Genomic DNA, 25000 nt, shown 5'->3' with positions numbered 1-25000 from the left:
ATATGGAGTAGCATAGTAAAAGAGTGATTCGGACAGCCCAAGGAACATACCTTGAACTTTTCGTTTACGCGTCTATTCATTTTAAATTTTAATAGTAACCACTGATATTTTAGCTCAATCAATAGGATTAAATTTGGTGATAACAGTTCAATTAATGACTGCAAAATAGACTAATCCAATTCCTTTCCCCAAAGAAAAACAAAACAATAAAAACGTTAGTAACTTATCATATAAACTAGTTCTAGGATACACTCTTTGGTGAGTAAGCCTAAAAAAGCTCGTGCGGATCTTTGGTGAGTACTCTGTAATAGCATATTACAGTATTATATATTTATATTTTTTGTAAGTGTCAGAAAATCTGCAATAAATTTTGTAATTTAATGTTTTATTATTGTTAGAAATAATGTAGAAAAGGATATATCTTTGACCATTGAAACAATCAGAGAAAAATAAGACATGGGCGGTCTAAGTCTTTTTTTTTTTTTGAGCGGATTGGTGGTCTTTAAGTATTTGCTCTTCGCCTAATATCCGAGGTTGTGGGTTCTAACCTCGGCTAAGTAAAAAAAAAAAAATTCACAAGGCAGAACTTGCATGGACAGAAGGCAGAATTTGGGCTTAAGAGCAAAAGTTAAAAGGGAAAGTTTCATAAATGATTAACTTGGAAGGTCTTATTTATGCATTTTAGCTACATTTTACCTATTTACATGACGTAGCAAACCTATAGCAAAACTCAGCACTTGTTACTTATTGTATTCGCGTCGCTGTATTCATGAATACAGTCATTAAAATTTGCTGAATTTTGTATTCAATTTAAATGTATTCAAACTCAACTGTATTCATTGTAGCTACTTTTATATTGTATTCACTTTATTATATTTAATCGGTTGTATACAAAACACAGAATTTTGCACTAAAAAAGTTAACGAATACACTACAATACAAAGAAAAAAATTCACTCTATTCATTTGTATACACTTCAAAATTCAATGTATTCATTTGTATACAAGAAATAAAATTAACGAATATACTCAAATACGAATACAAGAAATAAAATATACCCAAACACTAAATTGTATGCTAAAAAATTAATGAATTCATTGAAAAAGAAACACGATTTTTCAGATCCGGCACCGAAATTTGACCGGAAAAAGCCACCGTCGGCCAGACTCCGACAAAGCAACATTTGTCGACGGTGAAGATCTCATGTATATCCGGTCAGATCCGGCCAAGATCTGACCGGATCTGACCGTCAAAGTTTGCCGGAGAAGGATGGAAGGCCAATCATTGAAGATCTGATGTATATCCATCAGATCCGGTCAGATCTTGACCGAATATAACCATCAAAGTTCGCCGGAGAAGGATGAAAGGCCAATCGGTGAAGATCTGCTATATATCCGATCGGATCCGGCCAAGATATTACCAGATCTGACCGTCAAAATTCGTCGGAGAAAGGTCGTGGTGGCCGGCGGCAGAGCATTGGGGCGGAGATGGGGGGGGGGGGGGGAGAGAGAGATGGAAGGGTTGGGTTGGAAGTGAATAATGTGATGATGGGGTATTCTACTTTGTATATAAATATATAGCTATAAGTTGTATTTAACATATTATTATTAGCTATGGGATGTAATTATTTTAAACTATAGCTACTATATATAAATATGTAGTAGAGTTAGTTATGCTATGTAGAATTCCCAAGTTAAAAACCATCAATTTGAGGAACAAAAATTAAAGACCATCCCAGTGAAGGCCAATCCTGCAAATTGCCCGGTCTAAGTTAGTTGCAATTGCGCCTTTCGCGCATGAGTCGCAAGTATTGTATGGGCCTAGCCCAGTACTGACTAAGAAATTTTCTAGGCCCAATGCTGATTTTGAGATTGCTTTGTCCCAATATGAATTTATTGTGTGGCCATATACGGTATGGGCGTTTGAACGACATCTAAATGGAGTTGAAATTGGAAAAGAATATTTGAAAGTTAAAACTATATGTGAATATGAACTTCACTTTAAGAAGATTAAAGATTTGTGAGCGGAAATCATCAATCACCTGAAATACCACTCAAACAATATTTTACTATCCCTCCTTCTCAAAATATTTGTCGCATTTTTTATTTATATGCCCATGAAGAAAGCATTTATGAGGGTAGCGTATTGACTATTTTACCCTCTTAACAAATTTAATCATGTTCTCTCTCCTCAATAAATATTTACTTCAATTAATGATGAAATCTCTTAAATGTTGGTATGTGAACTCTCAAAATCAGCTCATTTATGTTATTAATACAAGTATAAAATGGGAAAAAGATATTTAATTTTATTTCTTGGGTAAATAAAACGATAAATATTTTGAGACAAGTATTTTTAGTAAGGATGACAAATATTTTTAGACGGAGAAAGTAGCATTTTAAATACTTAAGTTTATTATTTGCAAATATTGATGACCAAATCAGTAGGTGCGTGATTTTTTGTGAAGGTGTTCAACGGAATTGGACACGGAGTTTAGAAAAGAAAAGACAAATTTTTGGAAATTGTGATGATTTTAAAAATGTCATGAGATTTCTGCCGGCCAACAAATCATGTCATTAAGGGTGATATGAGAAATTTTTTAAAGTTAAATTATTTTTAAATATAGAAAGATATCATTTTTTCGTATGTAAATAAAAAATAAAAGAGTGTCACATAAAATAAAATAAAAAGTGGGTACTATTATTTATGACTGTACGGGTAAATCACTAAAATGATTGTGATATCTTAACAGCATAAAAAAAATAAAAAATAGTACATCTCTGTAGAAATACTCAAATTACACAAACCATATATCACGACTTCATATATGTCAAACCAAAAGAAAATAAAAAGGAACTAGAAATATGTCAAACCAAAAGAAAATAAAAAGGAACTAGAAATATGTCAAACCAATCATGGCTAGAAATCTTTTTTGTACAGATGCATGACTGAATAATTCAGAATTTCTTAATTGGATTGAGATATGATCAGTTGGTGTCATCAGAGAAGAAACGGTTGATAGAAGGCATGACTTGTGGTGGACGACTGCGAAGGAAATTGCGAAGTTTGTGTTGTGCATATTTCTCTCCTTCTTCTTCATTTTCAAGTACTGCCATGCTTCTATGAGCTTTGTTGATCCTACAATATATTTTAACAATCAGAATATATAAAAATTTACTGGGAAAAAAAAATTCAAAGACACTTTGCATAGTGAGATGAGATTTAATTAATTAGTAGGCACGTACCTGACATCAGGGTTTAAGAGAACGTTCCTTGTCAGCTGAAAAACGCACATTCCCGTTACAAATGTCATGGCTGCCATTAGTGGGTATACCTGCAAGTAAAAATAGATACCGGCGGCCATCAATTCTCGAGCTACCGATAGAATATATAGATTTTCAAAGAAAAATATATGGGTAATTTAGTAAAATAAATACTTAATTGGTGTTTCCTTAGTAAAATAAATACTTAATTGGTTTTGAAATACAAGTAGTATTTCAAAACAAATACTACTTGTTGACAAGTAAAAAGGAACTGACGAATTAAAAAGTGAATCCAACTAGCTTTTTGGGCAATGGTTGCCGTGGACGATGCACTCGATCAATTGAACAATATAAAGTTGAAACAACAACAATACACGAACAATATAAAGTTGAAAATCTTTCCAAAATATATATATGTATTCTAAAATCGAATTCATTGCCACTAATGAGTCGTGAATGTAATTATACTCCGCGAGCCATAACACTAATAACAATCTTCATGCATACATCCATTAGCGCCATACAATCAAAGTATAAAATGGGTAATAATTGAGGCAGTACTACTAATGTTTAAGTATTACCTCGGGTCTAATCCAACGCCCCATTTAGTGTGGTGTATTTTTTTTTTTTTTTTAAAAAAAATTAATTGCTTGGTGCCGAGACTTGAAAAAGAAAGAGCAAATAAGCGCCTTTTCAAGGTTTGGACAGTACAGGACAAGTGCTTGTATAGTTATATATATATAAATATACGTTGAAGGTAGATGTGGTGTTTCTGCTCTGTATTTCATTCGTTTATATAGCAGTCCCTTAATCCACCTCTATTAATTAATTACTGTACCATTGGAAAATTGGAAAGGAAGTATTGGCTGGATTTTTGAAGTTTCCACCAATCCGCGTATAACAAGTTGAATGTGCAAGCTGGCGAGGGCTAATTAATTACATTTTCAGTGGGCTGATAATAATTACAAGTTTTCACTTGGAAACCAATAAAACCAGGTGCGCCTATAGCAGGATGCATGGCCTCTCGTTTTCAAGTTATAGCCATCTAATTTCTTGTTCTACAAGCTACTTTTCAATTCTTGACGACAATTCTACGATTTAAAAATTTGCAAGTACTTTTAGGTTCTTAAACTAGAAAGACTGCCAATTCAAATTGGTTTCAGCGTGAAAAGTAAGCAGAGATCATACTTGCAAATCCTTTTTGACCTTGAATCGACCGTGAAACATATCATCATTTCATTGAAATTAGAGAAAATCTATGGGTGCATCCAAACAAGGGACTTTGGTTCTATATATATTTTGACTTTCATATGTGTAAAAGGGTACCAAGGCCAACTATATCTTAATAAACCAGTCAAATACTGATGGGTGTAACCATCCTTTTTCTACACTTATTTTTATGGGAGCTTTCTAAAAATATCTTTCATGTTTTCCTACAATTATATTAGGATTTAGTGAGTCAAATTAAATGACCCTGATGGGTCATATTAGAACATCTAAACTGGCATGAAATAAATAATTACGAAATTGGATACTCAATTCTTCCTTTCTTTCTTGAATTTTGGGGTGTTCTTATCTAGAATCGAGATGAGTAAGAACCATTCGTAAATATCCTTCATCTAATCCTAGTTAAACAGGGACTCGCCATAGATGTTATAAAGAAACAGCATGAATAAGATAATCTATTGTGAGAAATTTTCTCTTCTGCTTTTGTTTAATTTAGACTCTGGAAGTTAAAATTACATAATAAAATCCTTTTTAAAATTGATCTTCATTTGAGTATTTTTTGAACAAATCACCACAATAGAGAGTATCACGATCCAAGCTTTTAGTTGTTTTTTTTTAATTGAAACTTTTAATTGTACGCTCTTTGTCACATTTTTGCTACCTATATATGATCTACCAACATCATGCCCAAATAAGTAGAAATTCACTTATTTTTCAAGAATATATTTTCTGGGAAAAACATTTTCCTCCTCACCGAACACACTCTAGAATGGTCTTCAATCCTCAAGACTCCAAACCCAGCAGCAGGGGTGTTCATCGTTCAGTTTGAGTCGGTTATCTTCTAAAAGATGGCCAAATCAACTTAGTCGATTTTTCAAATTTTAGAATCAAATCAAATCAATTAAGTTGGTTTTTCATTACTTCGGTTTTGTCGGTTTTTATTTAAATATATAATAATATACGTCCAAGCACATAATAAATTGACTATTTTCTAGCATAACATTACCAAATCAATTACTTCTATTTGAGAAAAGAAGGAAATATAAATCTAATCAAGTTATATATGTACTTTCTCCAAAAAATTGTATGCATCATCTAAGAATTTAGCCATTTTTCAAGGAACATAAAAAAAGTTCTTAAATTTTTTTTTATTTTTTTTTGTGCAATAAATTAAAGATCTAGTTGTGATATACCAAGATATCTTGATGAATAATTAAAGGACTCAAAAATAAATTATTTTGAACAAAAAATAGATTCTTAATTAGAATTATCAAAATAAGAATAACAAATCAAACTAGAAAGTAAATACAAAAATTGGATTACTATAAAGTCAAACACATAGATTATGAATCAAGAGTGCAAAAGATTAATATTGTAAAGTTTTTCTATAAAAATATTGTTAAAATTGCGAAATAAACGAATCAACAACAATGAGATTTGGGGGAAGAGAGCTTAGAGAGAGAATTTTATTTCATCTGTGTAAAAGAAAAATGAATTAGTCGAGTCTAGAACGATCCATTGGTCCGTATATACAATGGGCCTAAATATCCGGCTAATAATAAAAGAGTGGGCTCAGTCATTTACAATGGGCCACATAATAATTACAGACAAATGGGCCTTATGTATGATCTGCAACACCGTGTATATTGTCATCAATACCGTGTATATTGTCATGTATATTTGTATCTCCAACAAATATACACATACATGTATACGTATACATATACATATATATTTAGTGTGTGTGTGTGTTTGTGTGTGTGTATTCACACACATGCATCTATAAGTTTTAGATTAATATTTATATTGTCGGTTTGATTCGGTTATTTCGGTTATTTTTTGCTTAAAATCAAAATCAAATCAAATTTTGTCGGTTTATTAAATAAAAAACCAAAATCAAATCAAACCAAAAAGTGTGGATTTTTTTTTCTTCGATTTGATTCGATTTTCGATTTGATTTGGTGTTTTGATTTTCCATGAACACCACCCAGCAGTATAGTAGTACTGATCCAGTCCAATCTATTTGGGCCGAAAGCGGTGCCTGGTAAGTTAACAAACGAAATATGGCCCAGCAATACCACGAGGCAGGCACTTGACCTAAGGGAATATCTGCAGATTGATTCTTTGTAAGTTACTGAAACAATGAAGTTTTTTTTTTCTTCTTTTTATATGAAAAAATCTGTTTGGTTTTGTACTTTTTTTTTTTTTTCACCATGTCTATATGAGAATTAAAAATAATGATGCATAGTCCCAATTTCCCATCAAATACACGCTCCTGGTATTTAGTAATCAATTGTTTAAAATGGAGTCAAACTAGAATATAACTTTGACGTTATAATTTTAGAACTTTACATCATTACATCAAATGATGGTCAAAGAGAGTCCTTTTACAGAGGAGGAGGAATATGCATGGGGAAAACAGTTATGGTTTGTTGAGTTGAGTATCATAGAAGCGTACGTTACGTTGATATTGATAGTTCGATCCCTTGAAGCTCACTGCACGTTAAACCCACATGCAAACATGAAGTCCGTAACTAGACTTGGAAGGACCTAGCTACATTCCTTGTCATGTCTTCATTTCCTGTTTTGTCTCTTTCCTTTTTCTTTATTAAGTACTACTCATTTTATGAAATTACAATAAGAATTTTACTTTTTTATGCTAGGGGTGTGTGTGACAAAGCTATTTGATCATAATTCAATCCGTGACGATCATAAGTACGAAGTTCATATTTTATGATCATTGATAAATAATTTGCTGGGCAATATAATACTCAAGGCATTTACCATAAATATACAAATTCCAAAATTAATGTTGTATTTTGCAATCGTTTCTTTAGAATATCATTGTGTGTTTGGGTAGGGGCCAAGCCCTTCGCCGGAAAATTATAGTTCTATCTATATAAGATCAAAATTTTATATATATATATAGTATTGAATTTTCATAGTTTCTTCATATGTTTTTTTTTTTTTTTAAATTTTAAATCTCCTAAATGAATATATTGGTTCGCCACTGTTTTGTGAGAAGGGAATGGGGGGGGGGGGGGGGGGGTGGGGAGGGGGGTTTGTAGTTGATGAATCATTAGAAACTAAAGAGGTTTTGGAACGTAACATAGTATGTATTTGTCTTGTATGGGAAGGGGACATTCTACTTGTTACAATGTCCCTAGCTACTAACTTAGACCATTCTTTCCTTTCCTTGAGGTAAACTCTCGCAAGATGTTACGACTTTTTCACTTCCTAATTCTGACTCACCACGTGATCAATATCATATATACTCAAAGTGCTCAATATCCCATCTGGTAGCTAGTTGACAGGGATAGAATCATCTCTCATCATCCTCCAGCAGGTCATTAATTTACCATTTATTCTTGATTATCATTCAATACTTAATAAATATAATTATCAGAAATGTATCGCGTAAAATTATCCCGCGCATCTGAAGCATTGCGACTGGGGCGCCTCTTTTTACTTAATAAATACTATAATTATCTGTATTTATTTTTTAAATAACATGAATTATATAAATATTTGTTTATTCCACCAATACATATAAGTCTAACTGTAGAAGTCCAAATAGCTTCAAAATTTAAACGAAGGGATCATCGTGTCATCTTTTCTTAGCAGGAAAATCACCGTTGGAATGTTATAATCACTTATCATTATAATCACATATCAAGGAAAGTGTTCATAGAAAAATAAAAGAAAAACAAAGAATTTGCTGCATAAATATGACATATCACTGACCAAATTAAATCCTTGCTTCAAGATTCAGAAAGCCCAGCAGCAATATATATATAGAGCTGAATGCAAAAAACGGAACAAATATATAAATCACATTTCTCCCTCGTCTTGCTACCAACAACCAGTTGGTACATAAGAAACACACGATATTATTTTTTCTCGTCTGAATCACATATAATTCCAAATATCCACCACTTAAATTATTAATTATAACCATTTTATAGATTGTGTTGTGAAGATCATACTGGCCTTTAATTTTTTGTTTTAACAAAAATAAAAAAAATAAAAATAAAATGAGAGGTTTGATCGGGGTAGCTGGCTTCTTCTTAATTGCTCTCATTCCTCATCATGCAGGTGTTTCAAGTCTACAAGACTCGATCAATTTGTACTTATTTTCCTTCTTTTGTTTTTTGGCTCTTGTTTTCTAACAAACATTTGTTACCTTGCAGTTGCATTTGATCCGTTGGATCCTAATGGGAATATCACCATCAAATGGGATGTTATGTCTTGGACACCAGATGGTTATGTCGTAAGTTTCTCTTTTGGATTAATTTATATATACTGACCGTGTAAAATTAATGCATTTAACCTGTTGTAGTATGTATTACCTGTTCTATTTTGAAGCATTCTAATTCCATATATTATGATACATGAGCGAAAATTCTTTTCACTTTAAGTGTACTAAAGTTGAACCCAATTATTTGGAATTTAACCGTGAAAAGAATTAATTTTACGCGATCGCGCCAGCTAATGATAACTAGAGGTAACCTTTCATAAAAAGATGTTAGTAACCTAAAATTAAAGAAGGTTTTGATAACTAGAGGTAATCATCCATAAGAGATACAGTTAGTAATCTAAAAACTAAAGCATGTTTACTTTCTATAACATGTTAAAATACATTGCTGACTATGTAAAAAAAAAAAAAAAAAAATTATGTCGTCAGTGTACATAAGTTATAAAATCACTTGTTTTCTCTCATATTTTTTGCATGCGGTTAAATTCCAAGCTAGATGACCATTTAACACATTATGTACATGGGGATATTTACTTGTAGGCCACTATAACAATGAACAATTTCCAAATGTACCGGCATATCATGACCCCTGGTTGGACCCTAGGATGGACATGGGCTAAGAAAGAAGTAATCTGGTCTATGGTGGGTGCACAAACCACCGAACAAGGTGACTGCTCTAAATTTAAAGGCAACATCCCTCACTGTTGTAAGAAGACTCCCACAGTAGTAGATTTGCTCCCTGGAGTTCCGTATAACCAGCAATTCACTAATTGTTGCAAAGGTGGAGTCATATCTTCTTGGGGCCAAGATCCTCAAGCTTCTGTCTCTGCTTTCCAAGTTAGTGTGGGCCAGGCCGGTACGTCGAACAAGACCGTTAAACTTCCTAAGAGCTTCACTTTGCTTGGTCCTGGACCTGGATATACTTGTGGCCCTGCTAAGATTGTTCCACCTACCAAATTTTTCACACCTGATCTTCGACGAAAAACTCAGGCCTTAAGTAAGTTATGTTCATTAAGTACATTCAGAAGTTAATTTCATCGTATGGTCATTGAACTTTATCCTCTAATCACTGACCTTTTTGCAGTGACATGGAATGTGACATGCACATACTCCCAATTTCTAGCACGAAAACACCCGAGTTGTTGTGTCTCAATGTCAAGTTTCTACAATGAAACCATCACTTCTTGTCCTTCTTGTGCTTGTGGTTGTGAGAACAAAAACAAATGCATCAAGTAAGTCTCTACTTACGGACATAAATTTGCAGACCACAGAGATTTGATTTCAAATTATTTTAATTAAAATTTGCCTTTTTAAAAAAAATTGTGACGTAATCATAGGTTTGTCACAATTTTGTGACGGATCTATAAGTCTCAAATTTGTGACGGAATTTAATGGAGTCCTTATTTCTGTCATAAATTTGTGATAGAATTTTGACAAACCATCATTTTCGTCACTTATTTGTATTTGAATTGTGACGGATCATCATGTCCATCACAAATTTTGTTCACGTTGATGAATTCTGTCATAAAGTTGTCATAAACCTGTTACAAAATGTGATGGAACTTCTCCGTCACAAATATTCCATTATATTTTTGTATTTTTCTTGTAGTGGATCATAGTACTTATCTTCTTATGCTACAAATATATAGGAGCGACTCCAAACTACTGAATGTGGTTGGAATAAACACTCCAAGAAAAGACAATGCACCACTAATACAGTGCACGCACCATATGTGCCCAATTCGAGTGCATTGGCATGTGAAGCTCAACTACAAGGACTATTGGCGAGTCAAGCTTACTGTAACCAACTTCAATTACAGGATCAATTACACACAATGGACTCTTCTTGTTCAGCATCCAAATCTTAACAATGTTACGCAAGTTTTTAGCTTTGATTACAAGCCTCTGGTTCCCTATCAATCCGTCAGTAAGTACCTAAACAGTATAAACTAGTCTCGTAGATGCAACATGATTAGAGGTGGTAAAATCAACCTATTTTCTAGTAGCGAGCCCAATTCGTCCATATTTAATTAAACAGGTTGGTTTATTATCCCTTTAATGACTAGATCCAACATTTTAAGCCTGAAATGACCCATCAAACTATCACGTCAAACGTGAAAAGTAGTGTAACCTAATGGGTCAAAACGCAACCCAAACAAAAAAATAGAAAATCAAATCTAGAGAAGCTATGACCCTTATTCATTTTTCAAATATAACCATTTTTTACCCGTTTTGATCCTACCTATGTTGTTCCAAGCAAAATTTGAGCAGGTTGAATCATGACCACTTTAATTATTTGACCAGCTCTGACCTGCATAAGTTTGTCCCACTCGCCCATTCGCTATCTCTAAATTAACAAGTTCATGGTATGGACAAACATATTGATCATGTGCCAATCTAAACTTCATGTGCAGATGACACAGGAATGTTCTACGGAATGAAGTTCTACAATGACTTACTGATGGAAGCAGGGCCATCTGGAACTGTTCAATCAGAAGTTCTTCTCCAGAAAGACAAGGAAACTTTCTCCTTCAAGCAAGGCTGGGCATTTCCCCGGAAAGTTTACTTTAATGGCGACGAATGCATGCTGCCACCACCAGATACTTATCCATACTTACCCAACTTTGCCCATCATAGCTCTGCTGCATTCACAACATTGTTATTTTCCATGGTTTTCCTTTTCGTTGTACTTTTTTGATCTTTTCTCTAGTTTTTTCAGTCATTGAAATTTTGAAGCTAAGCAACCAAGTATTTTGGGATCACATATACATGACTATGTACTGCAACAAATTCTCCGTGTGCATAGGGATTAATATCACACGAAATTCCACCGGGTCATTATAGGCATTGACATATGAAAACTTCATTCATATCATGAAACGCTCACAAAAAATGTACATTGCTTAAGAAAGACAAATTAGCTTACAGAATATAGCATTGGCATAATTATGTTTCATTGAAATACTGGAAAAGCAAATGTACCTCAGCTGAAATATATATACAGCAATGTCACACCACCATCGATTGAAAACAAGAGTAGCGCAGCTCGAACGAAGTGCAACTCCTGCTGCAAAGTATCTTTTTACAATGGAACCATGTAGTCGCGTAATATTATTCGCCGTAAATGGTGTATTAAAGTTTAACAAATTTTGGTCGAAACCTCTAGACCTATTATTGGTAATGTAGAGACCCTATTTTTATAAAGTTGATTATTATAAAGGAGTAATTTTATTAAAAACATACTATTATAAAGATGGATGTTGTGTTATTGGTAAAAAAATTATTATAAATAGGTAAAACATAACATTAAAAAAAGGGGTTTTGGAAAAAGCTTGACTTTTAGTAAAATGTATTATATAGGGTGATTGTTATAGAGAGGTTGACTGTAAATTTTATGTTTTAAGAAGTTGTAGATATATTATTTGATTGATCTAATAATATAAATTTTCTTATTATTGACAGATATATAATAATAATAATAATAATAATAATTCAGTATTGTAAAAAAATTAAAAATAATAAAGGGGAAAAAAAAAAAAAAAAAAAGCGAATGCATCTTAAGACGTGTTCCGATTGGCGGCCAAGTCAATAGTAAATGGGACGCCGCATAATGAAGTATGTATGCGCCAGCCAACAAAGACCTAACAAGTAGCAACACCTCTCTTTCCAAATCTCATACATTACCCAACCCAAAACACCAATATAATAATAATAATAATAATAATAATAATACTGATTAAACAAGTTGTATTAGCAGGAGGAAAAGCATTTTATTGACCATTTGGTCGGTGCTTTTTCTCCAAGAAACTTATGCAATTTGAATATTCCTTTCAAAGTACTTATTCAGAGTCCCATTTTCCAATTTATTTTGCAACATTTGGTACTGTCCTCCTGAAAAAATTAATGAGTCGTTGTTAGGGTTTTAAGCAGTTGTATTTTTGTTCTAATTTTTGAGGAGCTTCTAAAATGGAGGTTGCTGGATCTAGAAGGAATTCTTTTGCCCAAACAGAGATTAACTGGGACAAGTAAGCTTCCTGCTTTATTTTTTTTGTTCATTTTGATGTTTTTTTTTTTTCGTATCTTAATGATTGAATGATTGTTATGTGTTTAATTATGTAAAATGATGATGGGTCTTGCAGGTTGCTATTAATAGGTGTTCAAAATATGGAAATTGATATTCGTTTAGAGTAATTTAGGGTTAAGAATTATAAGTAATATCTAGATTAGGGTAATTAATAGAGATCTGTTTGCAATTCTCTTGGGACTCATAATATTCAGGAGGATGAAATTTATCTGAGAAAATTTAATTGTCGATGGTGTCCAAAAAAAGATTAAGTTCGATATTGGGTGCTATCTTATAGAGAGACTACTGTTGTGTACTGTAAAAGTGTCAAAAGTTTAGGCTTCCGTTTGCACTGCATAAATCTTTTAATGATGTAATGGCTTCTGTATTCTTTAACATGGAAGTTTAAGGTCAAGTAGATAATTTCTTTGCTTGTATGCAGGCTTGCTTCTTTTATTTTGATCTCTCTTTTCAAATTTTCCACCTCTTATGCAGGCTTGATAAGACTAAGTTCTATGTCGTAGGAGCTGGGATATTTACAGGGCTTACTGTTGCACTGTACCCCATTTCAGTTATCAAGACTAGAATGCAGGTCGCAACCAATAATGCTGCAAAAGACAGTGCATTTTCTGTTATTAGGGGCCTTGTACGAAACGATGGTGTTCCCGGTTTATATAGAGGTTTTGGAACTGTCATTACAGGGGCGGTTCCTGCCAGGATTATATTTCTCACAGCACTAGAGACCACTAAGGTGGCTGCATTTAAGATGGTTGAACCATTCAAGCTATCAGAACCTGTACAGGCAGCTATAGCAAATGGTGCTGCTGGCATGCTGGCGTCTCTTTGTGCACAATCTGTCTTTGTTCCAATTGACATAGTAAGCCCTTTATGTGCTCATTCTTTTTTCATAATAGAGGCATAATGACTTGGATAAGTGGACTGTGAAATAAACGTCAATTTATTCTCTAGAAATCCACTTATAGCTAGATTAGCTATCTGATTAAATCTGAAGAAATTTTTCTTAAGTTATCAGATTGCTCTTTATTTTTATTTTTTTGTCATTTACTCGAAATTTGCATTAGAACACTAACTACGCTTGGCGGAATTGATCATAGCAAAGTGATTAAAATTAAGTTGTGTTTCAGAGGTTTATGCACTTCCGTATTTTATTATTACTAGTCTGCATCCTACTACAGCAAGTCACAATTTTGTAGATGAGTTTTTTTCACTTTTTGAAATTAATGTCCTGAAATTTGATGGAAAAAGGTTAGTCAAAGGTTAATGGTGCAAGGATACTCAGGACATGCAAGCTACAATGGAGGCTTGGATGTTGCTCGCAAAGTTCTAAAGTCTGAAGGTATTCGTGGACTATACAGAGGATTCAGTCTATCTGTTCTAACATACTCTCCGTCCAGTGCTGTATGGTGGGCAAGTTATGGTTCGAGCCAGCGCTTCATATGGAGCAGGCTCTTGGATAATGGAACTGAGCATGGTGGGCCTGCACCCAGCCAGGGGAAAATAGTGGCAGTTCAAGCTGCTGGTGGGATCATTGCAGGTGCTACTGCATCTTGCATAACAACTCCATTGGACACCATTAAAACTCGATTGCAGGTATTAACTTTGGTTTTTATTAGGAACTCTGCAGCTAGTATTTTCTTCGAAATGGCTATTGCTTTTTCTGCATTTTTCAAAATTTTCCGTACTGTTTACCCTTGATCGATTTATGATGCTTCTCCTTTTACTTCTATGCTTTTCTTTGGTGGCTGCTCCCCTTCATTCATGTTCAATGAAGGATTGTGTTTACAACTATACTATGAACTTTGGTGGCTGCTCTCCTTTAGATGGTTTAGGTGTTCTTTTTGTTTCCTGCGTGCAGATTGGTTCTATAGAGCACACAACTGGGCATTAATAGCTACTTTCTTTATCTGCATAGAAATAGTAGAGATTCTCTTTTCCCATTTTGGTCTCTCTTTTGGTGGTCAGATACATAACTGAGAGTGTTGCGAAGCAACTCCTGTTAAAACTCTAGCCACACTAGTTTGTTGTCTTGCATGTCCTGTAATTAGTCTCATCTTTGAGTCTTGTTATTTAAGGACCTTCTGTTCATGCATTACAGGTGATGGGACACGACAAGAGACCTACTGCACGTCAAGTAGTTAAGCAGTTAATTGTTGAGGATGGTTGGACAGGATTTTATAGGGGACTAGGTCCAAGATTTGTCAGCATGTCAGCATGGGGAACCTCCATGATACTTGCCTATGAATATCTCAGTAGGGTCTTTAACCTCTTCTCTTTCGTTTACCTTTAATTACTTCGTGAGCAATAAATCATAATTTTCTGAAAGTCCAAGTGTGCTCTTATAAACCTAATGTGGTGCTGTTATTAATGTGTCCAATTGAATCAGACTGGTAGGTCTTCCACTTGATATTAATCATGGCTTCTCATGACATTCTTTTTGCGAGTTTATATGGGACCTTTATATTCAGAGTATTCTGATTTTGTGATTGATCTTGATATGTCTCAAGTCACTAGTTATCTTTAACTATTACATTTATTTATGAAATTGAGGCTTTGCTGTTCTTTATGTTTCATTATCAGTTCTATCAATATTTTACCTATAGATGCTGTGACCTATTCTTTGTTTAGTTATAAAGAGGTGCATGTCTGCTCCATCAGACTTCCCTTGATGCAAGCCGTTTTACCTGGATCAGATGTTCGCAAATATTTTGTTTGTAGCATTGTGAGAAAACAATAACATCCAGTTGGTACTCAATTTGTGACAAATGTTTTGTTTGTAGGCAAAAATAACATTGCTCCGAGAAAATTATTGTCAATTAAAAGAGGAAGAGGTCCAACATCCAGTTTGTACTCATATATTATATATGTTGACAAATAACTTTACCATAATCCATATTCATATATATATATATATAAAACATTTTTAGGAGATAAGCTCCGTATGGGTCTAATATATTGATTCTAGGCAAAAATAACTTCCCAAATTTTCTCTTTCTCTTTTCGTCAACTGATGCTCCCTTTATGACATATATTATTGTCAATTAAAAGAGAAAGAGGTCTATTGTTAAAATTCTCGTGTGTAATGTTTTCAGGCTAAGCAAATAATATCCTTGTATCCTACAGGCTACTATTATTTTGTTAAAATTAACATGAAATAATATCTTTTTATCCGACAAGCTACTATTATTTTCTTAACATGAAGATACGAACCTTGTATCTTGTTCAATAATTTTTCCTGAAACTTCTTTTGTGTTTTTTGTATTTGGCAGAGCGCTTGTGTTCAGTAAACGAATAGGTTGATAGAGCTAGCTGCCAGATGACTCTTCATGCAGTAGGGTTTTTATATTACTGCCACACAGTTTTGGAGCTGGAGATATCAAGACCGTGGTAGCTCTGCTGATTAGCTGTCTGTATACAAATGACATAAGTTGACTTGTAATCCGAGTACCTGGCAACCACAATTAATTTCTTAAGGATTCGCTCACAATATTTTTCAATGATTTTTGCCGCATAAATGTAATATTCATTGGTGTGAGTCACTACAAGGAGGACCGAAGGATATATTCTTAAATATTTTTTGCCAAATAAATGTAATATTCATCCATATGGGAATGGCTGAATCGTTGATCAACTTTTTTTTTTTTTCCAAGCCTTTATGTTCGCTGATTTCATTTATTTCCAAAAGTTAGATCCTTTCTTTTTATACTTGTCTAGGCATCCAGAAATGCCCTTCCCATTGTACTTGTTCCTGCATGTTAGTCCATGTAATGGACATTTTTCATTTGTAATTTACGTACTTTTGTTAGTAATTCAATCCTTTCGTAGATTGATTGCTTATGTCGTGTCATTTATTCCATGAAAGAGGGCCATTAATTGGTTACGGAGGGTTCCATGAGCCATAAAAATGAAAACTTTGTCATTAATTATTATGGTTGCACTAACCATCTTCACCAACTGATGATAAAAACTTTGCAAGTTGAACACTCTTAATTGTCAATATGGATCTGCTCGAAAAGGACACCCACTTGACACTGCAGATAATGGTTACCAGTGGAACAAGGTAAAACAGTTTGGGCATGACGATTCTAGGGTGTGCTTCAATGGGTTTTACGTGTTCCACTTCTGCTTTTCTCAGATCATTTTTTGATGCAGTATATTATCATTAGGTGATTTAAGGACATACTGACCTTGATAGCTAATCTCTAGTTCTTTCATAATTCTCTTTCCTCGCAGAACTGCATTAAGTTACTGCTGTGTTCTTATATTACCGGCACACTTAGTTTATCTTGCAATCAGAATACTGAACAGAGAAGATTAAAATCAATGTAGAGGCTGCATCACACAAATACTAGTGCTGCAAACACTCAGCGAGCCAATTCATCAGCCTTAATGTAATGTAAATTCACACGCCATTGAGTTCCAAAATGAAAGACCAACTACTATTGAGTAAAATGACCAGCAATATACCAATGCTCGTAGATCACAATATCATGAGGCAAGCTGTCTTTTAAGCTGAATCCCATATTCAGATAAAATTCTACAAGACTACCCCGATAAAGAAATGAACTGAAGGCCGAAGGATCTACGCTGCAAAAATTATAATAACTACTCACCTCATACTATAGCCCATTTTACATTGGAATAGGCTTAAGAATCTATTTTAGCCTATATTACACTCTCAAAACTCATCACTAGCTACGAAAATCTGAAAGCCAAAAGGAATGCAGTAGTGTGTTGGTCTCAACCTTAGTCCTATACTGTAAAGGACGGTCAACCAAACAGCCTGTATCCGTGGTGGCCAACAAATTTACTTTTTTTCCAAAGCTGCCAATACAATTTGGAATCAAATTAGTGACTCATGAAAAACCTGTGAATGGCCATTTGGGATTTATCTCAAAATGCAACTTTGACCTGATCTTCATCATCATCGTCTTCAAATTAATAAAAAGCGACCCATACATGACTGCACCCGCGATAATCATAATCTAGTTGGAGGCCAAATTAATAAAAAGCGTGTCATATACGTATTGTAAAACCGACGTTAATAAAAAATGGCATGGATGAGTCATTTCCGATAGTTCGATAACATAAATAAGTCAAACTATTGATAAGAGCGCGAGCCATTTACGATGGATTGACTGGCACACGTATATTCTATACTATTTTATGTGCGTGCGTCTTATAAGCTATGATAAATTTGAGAGTGTGCATATGGTGTATTTCATCTTTAGAAAAATCTTTCACATTTTGAAGAAAAAAATGATGTCGCTATTTATTGTTTTGGGCTAATTTTGAAGTAGCCCATGGGGCGTATCACAAAGGGCCCAAAATTCACGCACTTGAGTTCATATAGCAAGAATTAGGGGTGGGCGTCTGGTTCTTCGGTTCGATTTTTCGATTTTGGTTTTTTGAAAGTGGACACTAAACACCGCACGGAATTAGTTCGGTTCGGTTCGATTTCGGTTTTTCTAATTCAGTTTTTTTCAACATGGGCTAATTTCTGCTTGTAAAATTAGGGGTGGGCGTTTTATCGATTAATAATTATTTTATCGAGCAAGGTCCATTTAACTTGGTGGCTGCTACAAGCTGCAGTACTAATTATTGAATGCTTATTGATTGTTTCAAAATGAGATGTATCATATATATAAAAGTCTATAGATAAGTAAACATCATCGCAAATATTGACTTCTATGTTATATTCCAATACCGCATTGTTTTGTTACCTAACTTAAAACACATAAGAGGACATAGAAGTTGATATCATATGAGAAAATAATATTAAGCGGCTAAAAAATGACAAGAAAATGGATCATGAACGAGCCTATCAAAGACCCACATGAAAACGATTACTAAGGTTCGAACTTAGATTATACATAATCCAAATAGCGAAGATGCATGATATTAGTTATATTCGGTGGAACATCACATTTAAGAATGAATATTGGAAAATTTGAACTCGTGATGTAATCTTTGTATTATGGATGTCAAATTTGATCATTAAAAGTAGCGCAATTCATCATTCATTAAAACTAAGGACGAGAGGGAGAGGAGCGGGGAAAGCGAGGAAATGAATTAGGAGGGCTCGGGTTAGTACAGAATGAGCTTAGAATTGAGTCTAATAGCTATAAGAATAAGGGCTTGGATACATTAATTTGGAGCTGAGGAGAGTGGATTGAGTGTTGTAAAAAAAATTGTATTCATGTAGTAAATCTTGAAAAACAAAAAAACAAAAAATTCGGTTAAGCAGAAATACCCGGCGCAGATTGACCGAGGCAGAACATGAATCGAAACACCAAAAAATCGAATTAATTCGGTTCGGTTCGATTTTTCGGTTTTCGGTGTTTATGCCCGACCCTAGCAAGAATGCAAGATTTCTTCTTCCTTCTGAAGTTGAATTTTTCTGAACTGGGTGTTCAATATGTACACTAGTAGTGTAATTTATCATGTTATTATAAGTTATTTACTCTATTTTTAAGGTGACTTGTTTATACTTATATGTTATTGCGATTTGTGGGTAACCTAATTAGATGATGTTAAAGAATTACACACTTTTATTGGTGCGTAAAATATAACTAATTTTTTAGTTTGGTCACTTTTATAACAAGCGGACCATCTAGATGTCTTTAAGCTAACACACTCGCAAAAGGTAGGTTGGAAGATAAATGGCCGATTAAGCGATTTTCAAGTTGTACTCATTTCTAGTTTCTCTACCTCATTTAGTTGATTGAAGGACTAAGAAGTTAATGAAAGATTTGACGTACGTCAAAGAATGAAAGAAAGTGTGCAAGGTTATGAAATAAAAGGACATTATGTGTGCAGATTAAAATTCAAAAAGACATAGAAATAAAAGGAATTGTTTTGGCCATGCAAACGACTTCTCTTAATAATGACGCTGCCTTTCATTTTCATTCATAGTCTTTGTTATGTTCCGCTCAATAATTCCTCTGGAGCCGTAGGCCATAGACATATTATTATACGACTTTTAAATGAAAGGTTTTGGGTTATTTTTTTGGACCTTTAGATGATTACTTTGTTATTTTTTTGACTTTATGAAACATAACAGAAACAAAGTTCGAAAATTGTTGAACTACTTTTGTATGTTTTCTGATTATCAAAGATTCCTCTTATCCAATGTATATGTTCTTTTGTGATCAAGATCATTTTCATTACAATTTTTGGTTGATTTCTACTACTAACCTATGGATTAATAAAAGCCTCAAAGCAATAAATGTAGCATTCAGTCCAGACCAATGGATGAATCAGCCCACGATCAATCTGTTTAACTCATTTCTAAAAATTTAGAAGTAGTACTAAATACATTACTTAATTATAGGAAGACGTTTAGGAAAAAGAACGCTGGGAAGATCTTATCCTCTTCGGTCTCTACCCTAAAATTGTAACAGTAGAAAGTAATTAGTCATATCTAAAATAATTCCCATATCATCAATAAGATTGTTTGACTCTTCATCTTCCACAATAATTGCTATTCCTTAATTATAAAAATATCATTTTATGGCATCAAACTTTTTCATTGTCCAAAAATTTACTCTATGAGTTTTTTTGGATCTAAGGCGTATTCTCTCTAATCTATATGGATGGAATGGTTCAGTGACGCAACGTATTCTTTCATCTTCAAGGAAATATTTCACTAACAACATTGCAATACATTGTGCTTAATTCTAAAGCTATGGACCTTCTTTCGGACTTTGTTTCTATTATTTTTTTATTTCTAGAACATAATATTGTTATTTTTAGTACATGGCTTTGATTTTTTTGCAGATTGGAAGTAGCTGAGTAATGAGTTCATATGGGTGCAATATTCCCCTATTTTGTGGTTTGATGATTTTATGATACTATTATTTTTGGCTTATTATTATGATTTCTATTTGTGTTATTCTCTTCTTCTTCTTCTTCTTCTTTCTGTTTTGATCTCTAATGGGTACGAACTTTCTCGAATCGAAAACAGGTTTTTCCATGTACTAAAGTTTTTTATTCCAATTGTTGTTTTTTCTTTTTTAAACAATTTGTACTTCTCATTTCTCTGTTAGGTATTTTTATAGATAGTGTAAGCATGCTTTTGTTGTTTTGCTATTAACTGCTAAGGTTGGAAAAAATATATATCAATAATAATAAGTGAAGATGTTATTTTACAATTAGCTTTACCAAATAATTTTACATCTTTTCACTAAAAAGAGATTAGTACATGATAAATTTCTCAATTATCAATAGGATTTTCAATGGAATTGAAGCTTGACAATTTCATTCTATTTTGAATTCTCTCTCCTTTTTCAACGATATTGTTTTTTTTTAATATAATTTTTTTTTTTTTTACGGTATTTGGTGTGTTGAATTCATAGGAGAACATTTTAAATGAAATGAGATTTTTTTTTTTTTTTAAATTGTGAAATTTTTAGTATAGTTTCAATGATTTTGAGGATGGAAAGAGTAACTTTAGAGTGGAGTTATTGGTTATAAAGAATGTGATGTTCTGGTGAAAGAAGAAGAAGAAGAATAGGTAAATACTCTTTCTTAAAATGAATGGGCGAGGAAGGAAGAAAGAAAAAAAGAGAAAAGAAAGGTAAAAGGAAGGAAAAAGATAGAGCAAAAATTAATCTACGAGATTTCGTTTATGTGCTTTTCTCCCATTTCCTTATTACTTTTGTTGTAGACGCTGTTGTTGATACATGTTCCTTTTCGAAAATCTCTAAAAATGAGAAATAATTAAAATGTAACTCTTGAAAGGCATAGAAGAGAAGCTAGATAGTAATTTAATATATTTGATGAACAAAGAAAAACTACGTTTAAAATTTATACGCACATCGACATAAAGAGATTAAAACCAGTAAATTAAATTGAACAAAGGAAAACTATGTTTAAATGATGTTTCACATAGATCATATCATTATGTAAAACTTAAAAATTTCTGAAAGATTAAAAACCGTAATTGTTAAAAAAGTTTAAAGAAAACGAATTAACCTTAGTGACAACAATAAAATACTTTAGAACATAAAATCTTTTCCATTTGAATATGAGGACTAAAAATGATTAAAAATATTTTATGATTCAAATATTGAAAATTTCATAAATTCAATAAGAATTTTCTAAACGCGCGAGCGCGAAAGTTCACTATTATAGTAAATCAATTAAAGTATTAAACCATCAATCAGCCATTTCAGTTTCAATCGCGAAGAAATCAACAGTATACTTTAATAAAAAAAAAAAAAAACAGAAGCATTGAACCCAACCATCATTTCAAACCAAAACCTAAAAATCTGCTGCATCTAAGGGCGAGAAGACGTCAACAAGGCAGAGTGTTTTACCATCTGTGAGAAAGATGAAGTTACAGAGTTTGATGTCCCGTTGGTTCTTGACTTCATGTATCTCGTTATTAATTCCCTTTACTCAAGTTTTCCATATCAGCCCTTATATTGGGTTTCACCATTTTCACTCTTATAAAACAAGAGTGAAAAGAAAACAGAGAATAACAATTGTAATTGGTTTGCAGGATTTACAAGTTATGTTATTATATTGAACTACACTTATAATATTCAAAATGACATATTTTTCCAATTTCCATTGCATTTACTTGCTCAAACTCTATTTTGAAATTTTATTTATATGATCGCTGCACAAGGAAGCAAAGTAGTATACCACCAGTCATGAACTGTGATATTTTTTGGTATCGTCCAATATTCATGAAACAGATATAATTATTTGAATTTAAAAACTCGTATATCTGTATCGAATATTCTTAATTTCCGATTCATTTTAGGTTGTTTTGTAGCAATCGTGTTTGTATTTTTGGTTATTTAATTTGTCATCGATTTTGTGAGATTTGATTATTCTTTAATTTGTTCACTTAATGAGTTTTTCATTTAACTTTTTATGCATTCATAATGACATAAGATATTTGTTTGACGTTTGTTGTATCTGTTTGTGCATCAACTTCATGAATTCTGCTTAATGTTCCATTTAAATTCTTTTCGGACACATAATAAGATCCAAATGTTGTCTGTCTTACTTCAGATTGAGATCAACAAGACTTACAACAAAAGGAAATGAAAAGAAATAATATATATGTTGTTTTGCATCTTTCTACCAAAATTCATGTTTTATTTTGTTAATTCCAAAGAAGTGTAAAGGAGGCAAATGATATAGAAAGAAAGATTAAAAAACAAGTATGTGTCCGGTTTTATTTTGGTTTAGCATCTCTAGAGTAAAGGGTTCATCAAAATAACAATCTGCATTACTTTTGTGAACAACAAATTTTAGTTAGGAAAGGTAATTAAACAATTGACCATTTTAAAGTAAGAATAGAAAAGATATATATAGCTGAAAACAAGGGTCCTATTTGGATTTATATGGGTTTGAATTTTTAGGTCTGCTCATAAAAATGGAGTCATAGTTTACGCACGGAAGAGCTGTCTTGCATGCCTGAAGTAACATAAGCTGTTACGTTAATAGTTAATATCTGAATATGCTATGACTATATTCTGCAGATATCAAACTCCCAAAATTTGGTGCAAGTTGTAGTCAATATGGTTGAAACGTATATGTGTAAATAGAACGGTTCTTAAATTTTTCTATGATTAATGATTGTGTTGTTATAACACCTCGTACCTTCAAACTAAGCTATGTTCATGATTCAGGGGGAGTGTTAGAATTAAATTCGTTTCAGTTCAGTGAATTCTCCATTTTACGTCCAGTTATACGGACTGCATAATATTATATGGCCCGTACATTGTACCGTCTCTAGACCCAGAAATTACGGTGGGGGTTTTACGAACCGTACAAGTTATGCGGGCAGATCCTCCAACCGTATAAATAAATACGGACCATACTTTTGGTCCGTATCGAAGCATGGAAAAATCTCAGCTACTGGAATTTGCCACTCGAAATACGGTCAGTTTATACGGACCGTACATTTATGTACGGGCCGTATATTGTGCCCGTAAAATTGCTTCAATGATGATGGTTATCCACCTAATCTGTATTCAATGATGAGTTCAAAACATGTATTCTCAAAGTGATCTCGGCAATGATGCAGTCAATGATTATCTTCAAAAATTTATGATTGACCAGTGATACGTATAAACAAGTTCAACATATTTCTGCTGAAATTGCATCTCGAATAATGTATTGCAGTACTTTCTTTTTCTTCTCATTTTCATTAAACTATTTGTTGCTTGTGGTATCTAATTTCTAGACTATTCACTGTTGCTAGGTTGAGGTAGAAGTAAGTGAACGCTGAGTCAGATTTTGGACTCATGTTCATTGATCCAAGGCTAAGGAACCCAATAATTATTGCTCATACCCTGTATATGCATTAAAATATTTATTCTATTTATAAATATATGATTTTGAATTAGTTTTTATTATATATTAATTTGATGTTGTTGTAGGAACCCATAAACTACAAATTCTAGATTCACTAATTGATTCTTCATAATTTAATGAATTTATTGTCTTCTCTTTTTCGCCTTTTTGTTTGTTACAGTGTGGGCTATAAGTTATGCTATGCATGGAAATCCTCCACTCTTTTATGAGAAATTTAAGGAAGAAGTTGAAGATATTGCTTGCGTACTGAAGAGGGAGATCAGAAAGATTTACAGGCAGCTTAATGCAAATTTCTGTAGGGGAACTGTGTGAGAGAAAACGGAGGCATAGGATGCAAGCATAATAAAAAGGGAGAATTTCACTAATGTTCTATTTAGCACACAAAATTACATTTTCATAGCCATATTTTTAAATTACAAACCTATGACCCAACAAATTATGGCCGCAGCTTGTATATACAGCATTATACAACAATGTACAACTTTATACAACAATATACAACTTTATACACCTACTGTAGACAATGTATAAACCTTGTATAAAAATGTATAATAACGTATAAGAGTTGTTTATACACACTTCTGCAGTGTTATGCAGTGTTATACAGTGTTTATACAGCGTTAAAAGTGTAACATAATGTATGTGTTTTATATACACTTTACCCTTAAAAAAACACCAACATTAGAAAGAGATTTGGTAGGAAAAATAGCATCTTGGAGTTTGATATGGGGGGAAGGGGGTGGCTATCTCGGGTAATTATTTTTTTAAAAAAATGGGATGAAGGCTACAAAATGTAAAAAAAAAAAAAAAAAAAAAAAAAAAAAAAAAAAAACTATG

The 25000-nt window shown here is 33.1% G+C and overlaps 3 protein-coding genes across 7 annotated transcripts; 2 read left to right on the top strand and 1 right to left on the bottom strand.

Annotated features, from left to right (window-relative positions):
* Positions 1–2681: 2681 nt before the first annotated feature.
* Positions 2682–4041, bottom strand: LOC132042132 (uncharacterized). Of its 3 annotated transcripts, XR_009411369.1 has the most exons (4): positions 3845–4041; positions 3246–3334; positions 2883–3138; positions 2682–2846 (listed from the first exon to the last, which is right to left on the bottom strand). XR_009411369.1 is itself a non-coding variant. In XM_059432748.1 (3 exons), the coding sequence occupies exons 1-3, from the start codon at positions 3866–3868 to the stop codon at positions 2988–2990; spliced, it is 264 nt and encodes an 87-aa protein (XP_059288731.1). In that variant the 5' UTR covers positions 3869–4041; the 3' UTR covers positions 2682–2987. The 3 variants fall into 3 exon arrangements, 2 of the variants coding, with proteins under 2 accessions (XP_059288731.1, XP_059288732.1); XM_059432748.1 differs by having other exon boundaries at positions 2682–3138; XM_059432749.1 differs by lacking the exon at positions 3845–4041 and adding an exon at positions 3540–3757 and having other exon boundaries at positions 2682–3138.
* Positions 4042–8318: 4277 nt separating this feature from the next.
* Positions 8319–11573, top strand: LOC132042133 (COBRA-like protein 4). 2 transcript variants are annotated; one of them, XM_059432752.1, is made up of 7 exons: positions 8319–8486; positions 8525–8585; positions 8681–8760; positions 9286–9742; positions 9830–9977; positions 10395–10672; positions 11160–11573. In XM_059432752.1, the coding sequence occupies exons 2-7, from the start codon at positions 8525–8527 to the stop codon at positions 11441–11443; spliced, it is 1308 nt and encodes a 435-aa protein (XP_059288735.1). In that variant the 5' UTR covers positions 8319–8486; the 3' UTR covers positions 11444–11573. The 2 variants fall into 2 exon arrangements, with proteins under 2 accessions (XP_059288735.1, XP_059288733.1); XM_059432750.1 differs by having other exon boundaries at positions 8319–8585.
* A 753-nt stretch (positions 11574–12326) lies between these two features.
* On the top strand, positions 12327–16457 carry LOC132042130 (uncharacterized). 2 transcript variants are annotated; one of them, XM_059432747.1, is made up of 5 exons: positions 12327–12770; positions 13333–13685; positions 14075–14419; positions 14925–15078; positions 16096–16457. In XM_059432747.1, the coding sequence occupies exons 2-5, from the start codon at positions 13395–13397 to the stop codon at positions 16119–16121; spliced, it is 816 nt and encodes a 271-aa protein (XP_059288730.1). In that variant the 5' UTR covers positions 12327–12770; positions 13333–13394; the 3' UTR covers positions 16122–16457. The 2 variants fall into 2 exon arrangements, with proteins under 2 accessions (XP_059288730.1, XP_059288729.1); XM_059432746.1 differs by having other exon boundaries at positions 13304–13685.
* The last annotated feature ends 8543 nt before the right edge of the window (positions 16458–25000 follow it).

This window comes from Lycium ferocissimum, unplaced genomic scaffold, assembly GCF_029784015.1.
Source record: "Lycium ferocissimum isolate CSIRO_LF1 unplaced genomic scaffold, AGI_CSIRO_Lferr_CH_V1 ctg1350___fragment_2___debris, whole genome shotgun sequence".
NCBI lineage: Eukaryota > Viridiplantae > Streptophyta > Magnoliopsida > Solanales > Solanaceae > Lycium > Lycium ferocissimum.
This window is presented reverse-complemented; position numbering and strand designations above follow the sequence as displayed.

Excerpts from the sequence above, each read along its gene's own strand:
- LOC132042133 (XM_059432752.1), top strand. The coding sequence starts at position 8,525 with ATGAGAGGTTTGATCGGGGTAGCTGGCTTCTTCTTAATTGCTCTCATT. Across the intron at positions 9,743-9,829 it reads ACGAAAAACTCAGGCCTTAA|TGACATGGAATGTGACATGC; the intron begins GTAAGTTATGTT and ends ACCTTTTTGCAG. Across the intron at positions 10,673-11,159 it reads GGTTCCCTATCAATCCGTCA|ATGACACAGGAATGTTCTAC; the intron begins GTAAGTACCTAA and ends CTTCATGTGCAG.
- LOC132042130 (XM_059432746.1), top strand. The coding sequence starts at position 12,712 with ATGGAGGTTGCTGGATCTAGAAGGAATTCTTTTGCCCAAACAGAGATT. Across the intron at positions 14,420-14,924 it reads CCATTAAAACTCGATTGCAG|GTGATGGGACACGACAAGAG; the intron begins GTATTAACTTTG and ends CATGCATTACAG. Across the intron at positions 15,079-16,095 it reads ACTTGCCTATGAATATCTCA|AGCGCTTGTGTTCAGTAAAC; the intron begins GTAGGGTCTTTA and ends TGTATTTGGCAG.
- LOC132042132 (XM_059432748.1), bottom strand. The coding sequence starts at position 3,868 with ATGGGGCGTTGGATTAGACCCGAG. Across the intron at positions 3,335-3,844 it reads GGCGTTGGATTAGACCCGAG|GTATACCCACTAATGGCAGC; the intron begins GTAATACTTAAA and ends TTTTACTTGCAG. Across the intron at positions 3,139-3,245 it reads CTCTTAAACCCTGATGTCAG|GATCAACAAAGCTCATAGAA; the intron begins GTACGTGCCTAC and ends AATATATTGTAG.